The 17,563-nt window shown below is 40.1% G+C and overlaps 1 protein-coding gene across 2 annotated transcripts; it reads left to right on the top strand.

The window, feature by feature from the left end:
- Window positions 1–2,355: 2,355 nt before the first annotated feature.
- colec11 (collectin sub-family member 11) lies at window positions 2,356–5,727 on the top strand. 2 transcript variants are annotated; one of them, XM_019857354.1, is made up of 7 exons: window positions 2,356–2,442; window positions 2,624–2,781; window positions 2,847–2,918; window positions 3,682–3,753; window positions 4,498–4,551; window positions 4,636–4,731; window positions 4,904–5,727. In XM_019857354.1, exons 2-7 carry the CDS (start codon window positions 2,649–2,651, stop codon window positions 5,293–5,295), a joined length of 819 nt encoding a protein of 272 aa, XP_019712913.1. In that variant the 5' UTR covers window positions 2,356–2,442; window positions 2,624–2,648; the 3' UTR covers window positions 5,296–5,727. The 2 variants fall into 2 exon arrangements, with proteins under 2 accessions (XP_019712913.1, XP_019712912.1); XM_019857353.1 differs by having other exon boundaries at window positions 4,886–5,727.
- The last annotated feature ends 11,836 nt before the right edge of the window (window positions 5,728–17,563 follow it).

Raw genomic sequence — 17,563 nt, 5'->3', positions numbered from 1 at the left:
ACACAAGAGTGCCAGGGTGTGTATGTATAAATTCCCGATACAAACCAAAAGTATAAAAATATCACGGTTAAGGGTAAAGCATGAGCCTTAATGGAGACTTCTTTCTTCTTACTTTGTTTCTTTTCTGATTGATATAAAAATGATTCAATAGATATAAACATACAACACGGGGTAGGACTAGATAAGTTCTTTACTTCTTCCTACTCCCTTGAACATAATAACTGTGTTGAATGATGACTAATTTCTCTTTCCTCTTTACTATTTTATTTACCTTATTTTCTGTCAAATTATTACTGTATATGTTTTATGTTCAATAAACAAACAAACAAACAAACAAACACACTGTCGATAACAGGCTTGTTTCAACCCAACAAATTGATTTTTGTGGGCACTGCCATAGCAGCATGTATCAAGGCTACATCAAGGCTACACAGACAGGAAAAACAAACAAACAAACAAACAAATAAACAAACAAAAATGGAAGTCTGCTCATTTGTTCTTTTAGTAATAATGGTTTTCATCTTCAAATACACAAAATTCCCTGTGTCTTATTTAAGGCCACACATAGTTATATTGTGTTTTTGTTCATTACTTTTCGACATGGTGGTGTGATTAAGAGGGCCCAGGCAGAAACTCACCACCCGCCACTGGTTCATACGCACAGTTCAATACATGCAGGGGGTCTGATGAGATTTTGTTGTTGTTGTTGTTTCTTTCTTTCACTGTCTGATGTTCAAATATTACCTGTGGAGTGTTCAGTAAATTCAAGTGTTATGTTACCGAACTAGCTGGCAATCTAATTTGTCATGTAGAGATTGTATACTTGCTTGCCATGTTAAAACAAACAAACAAACAAAAAAATCATCATCATATCTATCATCTAATAATTTTGGCAGGGTTACACTCTAGCAACATTATGGAGATTCATATAAAAGTGTATGTGACTCTTATACTGGAGCTTTTGCATATGTCATGTATACATAATTTACCGTATGCACGTCAAACCTAGTAATTAATAATCTCACCATAAAAAGGGGAACTGGGGGCAAAATTGAACCATAATTTCAATGAAAAGTCTGCAAATGTTGCCTTGAGACTCATGAATACTTTATTGGTATGTCACCTAAAACCTTTTGGAGGATTTTTGAAGGAGATACTCAATCCACCTTTGAAAGCCACCGCTGGGTTTGTGGATCTAATTCAGATATGTGATACCCCAGGTTTTGGACCGTATCTCATTACTGTCACTGGATAAGAGCATGGAGGCACTAGCTTGAGCATTTTTACTTTGAATTTCTATTTTGAATGTTGTCAAAAATGATAAGAACAAAATTTGTGGAAGAGTATTCGGGTTGCAAATACAATATTAATATTTACACAAATTCAAAAGCATTGGAGGGAAAATTAAGCCGATTGTGATGGATGTCAGCCAGCTGCTGATATTGACTGTGTATGAACCTTTCACGGTTCGTTTGACGTGTGTGATGAGTTGCGGATATATATGGATATATTCAACATCGTTAATAGTGTTGAAAACGCACAGGGTGATCAAGCAGCTGCTGTAACGAATGGAGCACCAGCTTCGCAAGCTTCCTTCAACAACACAGAGTGAACTGCTGCCCTATTCAGCACTGCATCATGCAGGTGAGTGGGTGGGCCTCTTCACTTGGAATTTTAAATGACATGCAGGAGAAACATTTGAGTTGAGTTTTCTGTGAGGAAAAAATGCAGCAAATCAGTTCTTCCATTTCTTGTATTTTTTTCCACTGTTTGGCAGGTTTGTGAGACAGTTTCTGAATTTTTATGCACAAGAAAACTTTGCATTTGGAGGGGGTCATAGTATGAGGGTATTTTTTGTTTGCTTCACACCCTTTGTTGTTGAGAGTGGATCTTTAATCGATGCATTGGAGCATGAAATATATTATTTTGTATAGATGTGATCTGTTGTATTATATTATAAGTCTTGTATAAATACAGTTGTATTCTATTACCTGTATATACATTGATTCAATGAAACAACAGATGTGCACATATTTTGATCTTATAATAAAAATGTCAGGTTTATCGTTAGGAGGTACCTAGTCCTACATGGCCCCACGGTAGCGCAGAGAAAATATTGTGGCCCCTCCATCATTTCAGTAGCCCAACCAAGTTGAAAGTGCTGTTGGATTCTTGATATCCTGAAAAATTCCCTTTTCGGTCTAAGTTGAAGGTTCAGTGACCATCAGTCACCTCCCACCCCACACTCTCCTTGTCAATCACTCTGCAACTTTCCCAGCCAATTATCTGCAGAGCCCGACGTTATCTGTGTTTATGAATGTCCAAACCCCAACATTCCTTGACGCTTCTGTTAGAAACGTCTTCACATCTCTTTCAGCGGAGCAATTCTCTGCCAAGCTGCGTGTACGCTCGACTTCAGACTTAAAAAAAATACATCTGCAGGTGAGCAATCTGATTTTTAAAAAATCTTTTAGTTGTTAGTTAGGTAAACTGAATATTTTGGATGTCACAAAGCCAGATTATATTGTATTTTGTGGTACATAATATCCATGATTAAATGCATTATCATTGTGATTTTTTTGTTTTTGTTTCAGTGATTAATTTATGCTTTTCACATTTACAGCCTACAACATAGTCCATGTACAGTTATGAAAGGACAGAAGCACATACAATCATTCCTTCTCATGTATGTAGCGACTTTTTTGACATTACATACGTCAGAAGGACAACAGCTGACAGAGGAGACCTGCACTGTTCAGCTCCTTGTCCCTGGTCTCAAAGGTAAGGTGTTCAAGAAGGCTTGACACATTTCAGTTTTCTTCTCATTGTGTCATTTTTCTCAAAAGGAGAGCCGGGGGAGAAAGGACCAAAGGGAGCCCCAGGGAGACCAGGAAGAGTGGGACCGCCGGGGGAAATCGGTATCATTTTGCCCTCTCTATTGTCATTGTAAAAAGAAAAGATTATAATCAAACGATTGTTTGATTACACAGATGCATGCATGCACGCACACGCACACATATGGGCTAAGGATCACATTGCTTAGGTTGTTGATGTGCTGTGTGTCAAGCTAATCAGAGCTGGTCAAGTGTTTACATTTGGATGAGAAATGACTTGCACAATCCAAAGCAGTAGACGTGTTTACTGAAGGCTTTAATGAGAAGTGGACCATGTTCAAGCTCTTTACACACATACAAAATTTAATTGTGTGCTTCGATTCTAGGTATGTATAGACAGCTGTGGTGTATGGCATTGAAATAAAATAAGCGGCGCCGTGGTGGAGGATTGGTTAGCCCGTCCGCCTCAGTTCTAAGCCTGTGGGTTCAAACCTGGGTTTCAGCCTTCATGTGTGGAGTTTGCATGTTCTCCCTGGGTTTGTGTAGGTTTTCTCCGGGTACCCGTTTTTCTTCCCACATTCCAAAAACATGCATGTTAGATCAATTGAAGAGTCTAAATTGTCCTTAGGTGTGAATGTGCGTGTGAATAATTGTCTGTATGTGTCCTGCGCTTGGTGTCCAATCCAGATAGGAGTCCACCTCTTGTCTGAAGGCAGCTCGGATAGGCTCCATAACAGCCTTGACCCAAATGAGCATACGCAGTATCGAAGATGGATGAATGGATATACTGCATATGGGATATTTTTGTAATGAACTAATGCATACTCCTATCACCCAAACTTTTCAGGTCAACCTGGTCTTAAAGGGCAGAAAGGCATTATGGGGCATTATGGTAAAGTGGGACCAAGTGGAATGAAAGGTCAGTGTATGTTTTTGTTATCACACCAGGAAGCATGAAAAAGAATGGAAATCGAAATCATCATAAAATGTTGTAAGCTGTATGTGCTGTGTTATAAAAAAACATTTACCACTCTTAATGATGAAGTGCATGTGAAAAAACGTTTAACACTATATAACTAAAGTTAAACATAGCTGCTCGCCCTTTTATGATGCATGATGGAGTGTTGCTGTAGAAAAAAACAGCAGACTTCTTGTGGAGCACTTTTTAAGTATTTTAACTGCCATAAAATTGGAAAAATATGTTAACCACTCAACATTACTAAACAGATCTACAACCTGCCAACTTTTGTTTTTTTCAAATTGCTTTATTTATTTTGCCTTCTTACTACTTTAGCCAAACATGACTGCACACACTCTGACAATGAGAGTTCCAATGTCACCTACTGTAGTGGATGTATAATAAAATTTTATTCTAGAACTGCTCAGAAAAAAAGTATGCTTCTTGGGCTTAGAAGCGCACCCCCCTGGGATCACAACACATTCCTACTACACTGTGTTGAATTTACTACATTTTATTTTGGCAATTATGTGGATTGACTTTGGAGATGCATTTTTAAGTAAATGGTCGATTAAAAAAAAAAAAACTATGTGGATGCAGATGATTATATTTCGTGCAACCATTTGACAAAATAAAATTGAGTAAATTCAACACTTCCGCGTATTTGACTACCGGGGTAATAATAACGGTGACATATTTTCACAGGCACAAAGGGAGACATGGGGGATCCAGGACCAAGAGGCCCAGACGGAGAGCCAGGTATCACCTTTTAATTGTCATTAGATTGAGTTTTTAAACCAATTATTTTAAATTTTGATTATATTTGATAACTGGGTTCATTAGGCATCCCATGTGAGTGCTCACCAATAAGAAAGATGATTGGCGAAATGGACATCGTTGTGGCCCAGCTATTTTCTGAACTGAAATTCCTCAAAAATGGTAAGATTTAGATCTTTTTGACGTGCGTTTGTACAATATGTACTGTATGCCCCCAAAACCTTTCTTAAATACTTCACTTATCAACCTTAAAGACATGCAAATGCAGGCCATGTCAAATGTGAAATTTATAGAAATACAAGTGCTCATTTTTCAGCACTGCCCTCCCCCGCAGCTGTCGCTGGCATAAAAGAGACAGACAGCAAGGTGTATCTGCTGGTGAAGGAGGAGAAACGTTACTCGGATGCCGAGCGCTATTGCCAGACGAGGGGAGGTCACCTGGCCATGCCCAAGGATGAAGGAGCCAACACAGCCTTGGCAGGCTACATCACGCAAGCGGGTCTCAGCAGAGTCTACATTGGCATTCACGACCTGGACATGGAAGGAATCTTCACCTACGTGGACCGCTCTCCAATGTCCACCTTCAGTAAATGGCGAAAAGGGGAGCCCAATAATGCTTATGACGATGAAGACTGTGCTGAGATGGTGGCCTCCGGAGAGTGGACTGATGTTGCGTGCCACCCAACAATGTATTTTGTATGTGAATTTGACAAGGACCCTATCTGAGTTGCGCTCGGATAAGACGGACTAAAACAGTAACGTTTTGCTTCTACTTTATAATAAGGCTATTGTTTATATACTCATTGTTTCGTAGTTTGTTATGTTGTGGTTGATATTTTTTTTCTCAAAGGCAACTAAGGAAATGGAAAAACTACCGTTCCATTGTCAAACTGTCACCATTATAAAGACTTAATTAACCATACAAGCTTGAACATTGTTGATAAAGGCGTTATTAACTAATTCGTTAACACAAGGTCATTATTTTTCTTTTTTTCACCCTTAGTAAATAATGGAACTCGAAAATGATGTGTGAGATCGTTCCCATGACAAAACCTTAATAAACAGTACAAAAAATGGTCAAAGTAACATTTAAACATTCTTTGACCAAATTTTCATCACATTATGGTTGACTACAAAAAAAAAAAAATCTTGTCATTCAACCCCCACCTAAACACAATTCAACTCAATTAAATGAACAAAACATTCAGTGTACTTTATCCCTTAAACACTTTATTGCACTTAACACAAGGGTGGTAATGGTGGCTAAAATGCACAAGAGAAATTATTATAACATGAAGATTAATAATCTTCAGTTTGACAGCGTAATGACTGCAGCGTGACCCAAACAATAGGTCACACATTTTTGCGTGTGCGGCATGACCTTCTTGAAAGGATCTTTTATATAGTTGTGTCATTAATACAAATGCTGCTGTTGGTTTTTTAGGGTGAATGTCCCTGCTGAGGTATCCTATTGACCCCTTCGAAGAAAAAAAAAAGTAGTTGAATATGCATGATGCAGTCCTAATAAAGCACAGCACCGCTCCCTTAAGAAATGAATAATTAATGCTGAGTTGAATTATGCATTTAATTGACCAAGAACTGTTTGACACAATCTAATTAGGATGCATTGTTTGTACAAGCTCCTGTTTCCTTTGTATTAATCTATGTCTACTGTATTTATCATTAGTCAATCAGCCATTTATTAAAATAGTTGGGGTTTTCTCACATTTTTGGGGGGGTCAATTCATGTTGTAATCAATACACTTACACAGAGATAATTCGACATTGTATCCTGATTATGTTTATTGAATGACCCATACAACATAACACAAATTGACTAAGCTGCACTTTGTAAATGCAGACTGGTCAATAATAGCACAAAAGAGAGACCCGGAACTTTTCTGGAGACTGATTCTTGTTACGTCCGAATTTGAATCCTCTTTATTGGCCAGGAATGTAAAACACACAAGAGATTAAAAAAATCTGATATGCTATTTATCCTATATATTTACCTAAATAATTTAGGCAAAGACTAAACAGAAATGTGCTCTCTGATCCATTTCCAAAAATCAAAACCAATCCAGAAACAAAAATGCAGGCTCAGTATAGAGCAAAGGCCACCAATCTTTTTTTAAACTGAGAGCCACTTCTTGGGTATAGATTAATGCAAGTGGCTACCAGTTTGATACACACTTATGAAATAGCAAATTACCCTTTAATAATTTATGAATGAATGATAATCATTTATGTGAAGACACTGATCATGTTAATGATTTCTTATAATATCACCCATCCAGTTTCTAATTCGCTTATCCTCACGAGGCTCGCGGGGCACGCTGGAGCCTATCCCAACTGTCTTGGGGCAGTGAATGGGGGCCACCCTGAACTGCTTGCCAGCCAATCACAGGGAACACAGAGACAAACAACCATCCGCGCTCACACTCACACTTAGGGACAATTTAGAGTGTTCAATCAGCCTGTCATGCATGTTTTTGGAATGTGGGAGGAAACCGGAGTACCCGGAGAGAACCCACGCAGGCACGGGGAGAACATGCAAACTCCCCACAGGAAGGCCGGAGCTAGAATGCAACACTTTATTTCTATCACAAAAGCCATTTTCTTGCAAACATTGTTCATAGTTGTCTAAATCTGCATTAGTGAGCTACATAATGTAAGCACCATTTGCTTCATGTTATGCAACACATCTCCTTCCCATTGAGTTGATCAGGTTGTTGACTGTGAGACTGTAGAGTGTTGGTCCACTCCTACTTAATGACTGTGCAATGGCAGAAACTGCTCATCATCAACATAAGTTGGTGGTTATGGATGAATGACACAACAATGGGCTTCGCAAAACTCGTATCTCTGTGCAATGAACTGCAGTCCGATCAAGACCCAGATGATGATGATGAGATGAGATTCCACGAGACGGTTTCTTACGATATGTGCCAAACGCACTCGCTAAATTGCACCTGTGTTCGTTGTCCGCAACATATGCCTGCCGATACCATAACCCCACCATAATCCACCCGATCCACCATGTTGATTAGCAAATCACGCACCCAGGCGACATGTTGGCCATCTGCACCATAATGTGAAAAAACGACTTGAGATTTATATACTGTAATGTGTTTCCCAAGGGGAAGAGTTACAAGATTAGCTTTTTATTTATTCTTATTTTATTTTGTATGCCATGTAGCACCATTTTGCCACTAACGGGTTTGTCTGAGTGCTATGAAAGACATCTGATTTCCAAGAGGAGACTTGTATTTGTCAGGAGTGACTCACATTTAAAAAAAAAAACCCTGCAATGTTAAAATTGGTATGTGTGTACCCCACTTCCATCTTTTATAATCCCCAAAAGTCATACTGTTTAGACAACGTGCACACTGCCCATGTTGTGGTGAATGTTACCACATCAGAATTGGGTGTCAGCATAATTTGGCTTCTCGTGAAATCGTGCAAACATATTGCTGCGACATCCTGCTCGTGTGATATGGGACAAGGGTGTCTACTTTGTATCCCCAGCATTTCAATTAACATTTCCCTGTATTGGGCATGTGCAATTGGTTATGAAACGCCACTTTCATCCATCACTGTCTGCAGAGGGCACGGAGTTACCGTTAGGTTCCAATTTGACGGGTAACCCCAAGAGAGGCAGGTTAGCCCACTTGATCAAGTTCTGCACAGATCATTTGCACCAAGAACATAACTCCTCAGAGTGAAAAAAAAATATTACATTCATATTATGATTAAGTAGAGAGTGGAATGTTTTGAATCCATACATTGCATGGCATGGTGGAGATGAGAACATGCACATTGTGCGGATTGGGGTGTCACCCGATGATGCTAACCATGAAAGATGACAATGCTGTGGCACATGTCTATTTTTCACATGGAGGAAAATGAACAATGCATCAATTGACGCCTTTCTATCTATCTATCTATCTATCTATCTATCTATCTATCTATCTATCTATCTATCTATCTATCTATCTATCTATCTCCTGAACTCATGCACAACATAGATATGCAATACACGTTTTGCTCAAACCCATCCAAACATGACCTAGATCAGTGTTTCTCAACCTTCATTTATCCAGGACACTTTTTACATCTTAAAAATCTCATGGCACACCACCATACAGAAATGTCACTAAAAATATGAATACTGAAATAATGCTACTCTCCTCTCAATTCACTCACATGTTTGCTTAATATGAAAGGGAGGCCTGTTTATTTGAACACGAAGCTGATGTTCACAAGAGTTAGGAGTGATGTATTCTGTTGTATGAGTGGTTTATTTTATCCTCAGCCATCTAACTGAAGAGTTACCAATAATTCTTCCTCTCATCATATATTTCTGGCATAAATAGATGAAAGAAAATATTATTTGTAATTAATAAATGATAAATCTCACTGCACACTCGTGTGCCAGGACATCCTGGTCGTTAAATCACTCACCGGGGTCATGTGTTCAAAATTGAAAGCTGGACTTTTTAAATTTTAATAAAAGAGCGCAGACCTCCAAGCTGAACAATCACAATTTGGATTTGCACCAAATTGTACGTTTACCGATAGATATCAAAATTTGTGAATCGCATATGTGACAAATAGAAATTAAATCAAAACTGTTGCTCTCTCCTATTAAACCACTAGGTGGAGACAGAGACAACGGCATGGCTGTGGTTTACCTGCGCCAGCCTGAGTCGCAGCAGAACTCATCCAGCAGACATGATGGTGCCACATTTGAATCCTTTCACTGATCCCTTATGAATATCTGTAAACATGATGTGACCGCTTAACAAGACCCATTGAGGTGGCTAAAAAGATTCCCGCCCTCCCTGTCTTGATCTGTCACCTGTTAAGTTGTCCATCAACGGGGTCATCGCCGTCATTAATATCAATTTGACCTCGCAAAGCAACAGCAGTCTGCGTAGAAATGCCCATAAAAAAGATGCTTTAAAATGTGCCCACATAGGATGTGTAAAATTTAACCTTGCCTGGGGTGTGTGTGGGAAACATGTGTGAGCTGCACAGGCTCTGAATTCCTCAATTGGACATCTGCAGTGGAGTCTGTACGTGACTGCTCGGTGCAATGATGACATCATCCAGTACACAATGGTCCTGTTGGCCTGACATTGCTGAAGTAGCTGAATGCCTCAATTAAGGATGTTTTGATGAAGCCTTTTGGCTTCAGTTCTTATCCTTAATCTTACGATGCTGACCTAAAGGGATTGCAGAATAAAACAGGTCCATCACTCTCAGCAAAAAGTTCACTGCGAGTTTTAAGTTAAAAATGACTGTAATCTTTTAGTCTGGTGGGGTACTGGCCTGCCATCCGGCCACTGAGCATTACGGCTAATTAGAAATAGGCGATAAATTCATGATGTGTTTCTGATAAACAGTGATAAGTGCTGGACAGCATTAGTTAAACTGCTCCTCTTTGCTGATTAAAACGAGTTACCATGGAAGTTGAATGACTGGGAGAATTAAGAGTGGCTTTCTTCAGAATTGTGCATCATATTTTACTGCCATATACCAGGTGAATTCGAAATATGAACAAATGATAACTACTTTGCAAATCATAAACAAGAGTGAGTAATGGAACACTGAATCACTGGACAATCTTGCGAGACAACAAAAAATATATATGTCATTTATAAACATAACTAAATTGGCAATTAGTCAAGTCAAGCATTTACCTAACCTAACGGGGGTGGGTGGGGGTGGGGAGGAGTATGTGATCCATCCATAATATCGACTGGCCCAACTTTTAATTTAACTTTTCAATGCCTTTTAGCTAAATCGAATATCCATACATCCATTTTGTTTGGGCCATGTCCTCCTCAGGGTCGGGTAACTGGAGCCTATCCCAGTGCTTATCTCAAAGTGAATTCATTCAAATAAAAGTCTTACGTACAAATTACATTCTGTGGAAATATTCTTAGCTGTATGTTCTTGATGCTTTGGTGATATATATATATATATGTATATATATAAGCCTGACTTTGGTGTGGGCCATGTCGGTTCAGTTCCCACACAGTGACAGTGTGAATACAAAATTTTTTGGACTATAAGTCGCTCCAGAGTATAAATTGCACCTGTGAGGGAAATTTATTCGACAAAAACAGTAGAGCTTGGACTTGCACCCAAATTTACTTAACGAACCAGTTGTTGTATTTTTTTGACTCATTTAGATGGCACGATTGGTTTAAATAAAGGGCTTTAAGAAATGGCAAGTCAGTGAATTTTCAGCCCAGAATTGAACTGTTGAACTGACAGTGCCATCTAGCGGAGTCAAAAAAATACAACTGGTTCATGAAGCAAATCTGAAGTTTTATTTCCCATCACTACTTCTATCCATCCTACTTAAGGCCATTTTTTTTCTCTTGTCTCGCTAAGTTAATGCATATTCATTCTCCTGCAGTCCTGAATTTACCTATGCACTGATTTTTCTTTTAGAATCCATCCCACATCAGTGACTGAAAAACTCACATATATAGTTTTTGTGGAAAGGCCAAAGCGGAGTATAAAAGAATTGATTCAGTGACATCTGGTGGTATCTTGGTGTCAAGAATGTTGAAGTGTGGTGAGGTGGTTCATTTAGACAACTTGTGGCATCTATCGACAATTCCAAAGCTTTTTAGGCCGAGTGCCAACTTCTCACAAATTTTCATTATTTGCTGTAGGGCTTGATCCCCACTGCTGCCAATAGGAACCTGTAAAAAAGAACCTAGCAAGGATGAGTAAATCACCCCACAGCTGTCCATTTGACCACTTTTCCCAAACAGCTTCACAGGGATGGAAGGTGAGCAGAATACTAGTTTGCGCCTTATGGAAAACTATACCTCCCACTGCTGTCAGCGTGTCTGCTCCCCAAGGAGCACCGGGCCAAAGAGTGGCTCCTGCTGATACCGCAGCTTGCATGTTAGCTGGAGGCTGCTGTGCCTGTTTGGTCTGGACCTCGGCCTCCCACCTCTCCCCAGCCACCATCTCCAGGCCTCCAGGCTATCATATCACAGTGTCCTCTCGTTGACTCCTCTCCTGTGACGCGAGAGAGGACGACCGATTACTTGCTACTCGGTGCACCGCTCCAGTATCTCCACTGTTCACGCGCTTTCTCCCTCGTGCTTGGGGCCTCCTAATGTACACTGCCATACCTTCCCATGGGATATCGTACAGTAGATGGGGATGACCTCAGCTTCTCCACTGCTTGTGTTTCCTGATGGCTGCCGCTTGTCCTGTAATCTCATCCTGTCCCATGTAAAGAACAACCTGTAGTAGGAGTGGTAGCAGAAGTTTTGTTCATGTTCTCAGACTGCTATTTGTATGATATAAGTTTCACATCTCGATCAAGAGGTCCCAGGTTTGGTGTTTCTCTCATTTAAAACCCAACTTTTGAAACCCTTGACCTCATGTCAAACCTTACTTTAAAACTCAAACCCAAATTTCACAGCCTACTTTGAAAGCCAGAGTCAAATCTGAAACCCTTCCCTCTCTTCCCCATGTCAGCGCATCTCCATTTCAGTTTGTCGATTCAAATACCTACCACATTGAAATGTAAAGAGAGAGAGCAGATTGGTGATTTTTGTTTGGTTTGTGAAGGAGCATTTTGATTTCACTCATGAATTGAGGTAATGAAATTGAATTAGCTCTCGGTACCGCTGTGACAGTGCCACTTGCTCTTCTCGCCTTTCATCTCGTCTGCTTGTGGACACAACCGAGCGTGCAAGCGTGAACTCTATTTCAACCCATCTTTTTCGTCAACGCGCCGGGCAAACTTCCCTCCCTTGGTTTTATTCCCAGCAGCCCCCCCCCCCCACCCTCCATGCTCCCCACCTCTCGGCCCCCCAGCAGCTGCATGGCATTCAAAAGAATATCAACAGCATTGTACATTAAAGAGAGCAAACAAGTGAGTTGTGACAATGCTGCCTTTCCCCCAGACTCCGTGTTAGTGAGCTTGCAAACACTCGCTGCCACAAGTGCAGTCTGGTGGAAGCTCCAGATCACTACATCACACCGCTCAATGCCCCCCGTTGCCTCCCGAGCACGCACAGGGACGGTAGGCGGGACAGAAAAGAGCGATGCAGCTGCAAAGAAACATTAAGTCTGTGTGTGCCTCTCATTCTCTGTAAGGCAGCTCACCTTTCTACCTACAAGGGAGAGAATGAGGAGAAAATTGCCTTTTCAGGGAAGCTTTAATTCAGATGCATGTCCTGCTGTCTGAACATCACTCTGAACCCCCCTCAACCTTATCCTTGCAGACTGAGTCCCAAACCTTGCTTTTTCTCCCCTCCTCTTCAACAACACCCTGCCGCTGTCTGCTTCCTTGAAGCCTGTTTGGATTTTCATTCTTTGATCTGCCTTGATAAATAAGACAAATGCAGTTAGAAATTCATAGCTGCCCCTCCACTCCCTCTGTTTCATCAATAAATGATTAGTTTGCCACACTCCCCGATGACTGATAGGTTGAGCACATAGGATGGCATTGGAAGCAGATGAATTCGATAGAGTCGGAGTCCCGGGGGAACTACAAAGTGCATGAAAAATGGAGGTCAGTGCAGAATGTTAAAAAGCATGTTGGAACAAGTTGTGTTTTGTCTTTTTTCCTATTATCAGCAACATGTCAATAATGAATCATAGAGAAATGGAAGGACATTATGTATGTTTCAATCTGTCTTTGTCGTAAGGTTTGTTTTCCGGTGGTTTCAGCTGAGGACCTTGACAACACAACCAGGACAAGACACTGCCAGGAAATAATGATGGGTAGGAGTAAACAACTGTTTCACAATCGGGATTCAGATCATGGCTCAGCAGGAGGAAAAAGACTACAATGTTACCATCCTATTTATCTCTTTTTATAGTCATTCTCCTACCGTGCTGATTTGATGCATACTTACTGGGTACTCTAATCGGTAAAACTGTCTTTTCAGGAACAAAGAAAAAAATATTTGAGCATTTTTATAATGCAAATAATATCAACAGCTGGGTCACACACTGCTGTTCGTAGTAGGGTGACCATCACAACCACTTTCGTTGACATGGAACGTCCCTTTAAAGGCGTGGAATAATGTCTCAGAGGAAGAGTGTGACCAATTTATGTTGAAAAGATTGAAAAGAATGGATAATAGCTGCAAACAAAAAAATGCTTTCATGAGATGACGAGAGATAATGAATGGCCAATATGTCTTTTTATTTATTCCCTTTCATTGACGATTGACTTTTTAAAAAAATCACTTTGCTCATCCTAGAAGTGCATTTACCTTAAAAACAGGACGTTATTTTATTAAGAATAAACAGTTCCTCTAACAGAGAGATCTCAAAAACTCCTGTGGTTGAGGACCACTTTCCTGCAAGTTTTCCATCTCTACCTGCTGCAACATACCTGATTCAAATGATCAGCTCATCTGCAAGCTCTGTCGGGGCCTGATAACGAGTTTTGACAGTATACTGTTACCAAATTATCAGGTACGTCGGGGGCACAGAAGCTTCTTGCGCCGGAACATCCAATGAACTGCATCGGTGCCCAAACATGCAAGACTAAAGTTACCCCGGCAGCAAAATGAACCTGGGCCCATTTTTATGCTGAGCGCATGGACACCCGCCAACCAAAATAGGGTCCCCTGAATCCAAAGTGAGCCTTATTACTGTACTTGTAAAGCAAATTCCGATGTACAGTATGTACTACAGTATATGGAACACCTAGTTAACATATTTATTCATTTTTTTCATAACACATATTTGAAGACCGTTCTTCTCAACGCTTTCAAGTCCAAACAGAACATGGCCCCCTGCTGTATGGGGCGTGAACACGGGTTTTGCTGAATATTAATAACCAGAACAAGACTTCAAACATCGTCGAGCAGGCTTAAATCATAAATGAAGTCAATCAGGCCATTTTGTTGAATATTTATCCAGAAAGGCATGTTAGTTAACTTGTGCAGAAGGGAAAAACAAAACGCTCTCATTTTCCTCTGATGCGGGGATGAAAATGGTAATCAGTTTGGAATCATACTGACAAAGGGTCATAAAAACATCATATCACAGTAGGCATTCATGGCGTTGTTCACTTGCAATTTTCCAGCTTAACATACATATTGGCCAAGTATTAATAGTTTTTATTCGTGTATTTGTTTTCCTGAAACCTTTAAGATGAGGCTGTTGTTTTATGGGTAAATCTTTCATCAGCTGTGTACAAAGATGCAAAAATAACACTCATTACATACAGACTTATTTGTAGTAACTCAAATATTTCGATTGGTTAATAAAATAACTGGCACCAAGTATGAGATCCAATCTGGATTTATTGCCCATAACGCAATTATGCTGAAAATGCAATTCAGAACTGACCATACAACTAAAACAACAATAACAACAAAAGTCCACTTATTGTCTACAACATTCCAAACACCAGTATCATCTAGTATGTCACCTAATGAGGATCAATAGAACAATTATTTGTACTATTTCTTGAGTGGTTGAAATTTGAATATATTGCTTCATTATAAGTTTAATTTTTGGTCAAATCCTTTTTGCATTTGTATGACTTCTAAGAATAATAAAATATTATCGAAAGTTATTGGTTTTACATTTTACAGTCAGATACTGTTGGTTTAAGGTCAGCTGAAACCAAAATGAGTACAAGCACTCTCGAAAATGGACGATTACAAAAAAAACCTTGTATGGACAGTCAGAATATAAGGTTGTTATGATGGAAATAGTTTGACCCTGGAATAGACAAGTTTCCTTTCTGTTGACCAGTGTCAGGACAGACTGTCTTCAATTTTAGAGGTTTAACTTTTCATTCTCTCAGCCTGCCACCTCCATATTTATGAATCATTTTCAGTACATTGCTCCCGTTCGGCATGAATCCAGCAGCTGCACACTCAAGCCTTTGAAATGAAATGACTTGAGCCTCCTGAAGTTGATTCTGTCCAATAGTGTTTTCTATTAATCAAGCGCAGACAAAGAAGAGTTTGTTTACCAGAAAAGCAGTGTGACATATCTGTACAAGCACATGCCTCTAGAGCGACCTGTCACTGTCAATAACCAACCCCAAAGTGAAAGTTCACGCTGGCCGGGCCGGGCCATGGCATTCCGTGGCCCCCTTTTTTTGACCTCGGGACCAGTCTAAATAAATAAATGCCTCGACAACTGCATTGATCTCTGATGAAGTTGAAGGAGGAAATGGAAAGGGAGAAGACAGGCGGCCCATGAGGGATTGAGGGGGTGCGAGCATGCAGAAGAAAGAGGCGGAGGCTGCCAGCCGATGAGGTAATTGTGATTAATCACTTTTCTCAGAGGGCAGCATGTCGAGTGCGCCAAACAAAAGGAAAGAGACGAAAGGAGTGCTGCTGTTGCAGTTAAAAGGGCACCTGCCCATCGCTCAGGAGAAAGGTCTGAAGACAAGCTATCTTTAAAAACCTTTGCTTTCACATTCGAAGATAAGAAAATAATGGATTCCCTTTCAGAAAAATAGTCCCCCATCAATTGTTTTCACCATGTCTTATCAATAGAGGCAAACCAAAGTTACATTCCTTCTGCTTTTCAGAAGGAACAGTTTGCTGGTATGCTTTCCTGGTCATTTTCATGCAATTCGATAGCCATTAGTTGCATTTTATTGATGTTAATTGGCCAAATTTTAATACGTAACTGATAAGTAGTTATATTTCTCATATTTTAATGAACGGGCCACTGGTGATGTAAATGTGGGTGAAGGTTCAGTTCAACTCAGTGACAGTGTGAATACGAGTGTGAATGGTTGTCAGTCTTGATATCATTGCTCTGTGATTGACTGGCAACCAGATCAGCTTGTCGTCTGCCTTTGGCCTAAAGTCAGCAGGCATAGGCTCCAGCTCACTCTTGTCACTAAGCAAGATAAACACTATTGAAAAAGGTGGGATGGATGGAAATTTACCAACATAGCCTGAACAGGAGCAAGAATATAGAAAATCGCAGCGATGGGCATTCCGGGACGGAACAGGATGGACGGATGCCCATTTTTGGGAGTGAGGACAGAGGATGAGAAGTTTTTTTTTTTTAAAAAAAGGAACGTATTAAGCAAGGACGGAAGTCGGTTTTCATCCGTCCCTTTCATCGTCCCTAACCGGGTTAAGAATGTGGTGTCAGGAGGCAAAATAACAAGGCCAGAGTGTAGCCAGACGCTGTATTTTCTCACCAGGCTATTTCATCTCAACAGTATTTTTATCGCATAAACCGCCACCTTGTGTACAGTCAGAGAACACAAGTGCAGACGGACACCTATTTCACTCACAATCAATCCAGTGAAGAAAGATGGTTGTGTTGTATGTCACTTGGTACCCGCCCACCATGCCGATGGCTAGGATTTCTAAAAGCAAAGTTTTTATTGTTATTATTTTATTTTATCATAGTAGCTATTTTTGTGTTGTGAAATACTAATGTTGAGTTGCTTATCACTAAGACATTAAAATGTAAAGAAAATGTCACATCTGCAACAGCCAAACATGGCGTTACTGAAAATAAGGTTCGGTAGGCAGGCGTGTACGCGATGAATACGTCAATGTTTGCATGTGAGAGTCCTGTACATTTTAGAAAGGGTGGCATTGTGTAATGTGGCAAGACATGTCGTGTGGTTTGTATTTTATGGATGACGCGTTTCTCTTGTGGATTGAAATCGTCTTTGTTGTGAGTGCCTCTATGAAGAGGAAAAGACCCTAAAAGCCCGAATACTTAGGCGATCATTCTAATATTTTCGGAAGTTGATGTAAGCATAAAATACAATGTCTACATTCATTTTGGTGACCATTGATCGCAGTTTTGGCACATTAGCCGACTTTTAGATTCCTGCATTACGGGTTTAGACTGTCATGTTGTGTCACTGTACGGCAAGTGAGAAAGGGCATTTTACATTAGGGTCGCAATTACGGTCACCACATATCACTTACTATAATTTTCTTGTGTGCACTGAATAGGCTTAATGTTAACTATGTTTTATTTTGAAGTCTTTCTT

The sequence above is a fragment of the Hippocampus comes genome, unplaced genomic scaffold, assembly GCF_001891065.2.
Source record: "Hippocampus comes isolate QL1 unplaced genomic scaffold, H_comes_QL1_v1.1 scaffold32, whole genome shotgun sequence".
Lineage (NCBI taxonomy): Eukaryota > Metazoa > Chordata > Actinopteri > Syngnathiformes > Syngnathidae > Hippocampus > Hippocampus comes.
The sequence above is the reverse complement of the archived record's forward strand: the minus strand, read 5'-3'. Positions and strand labels throughout refer to the sequence as shown.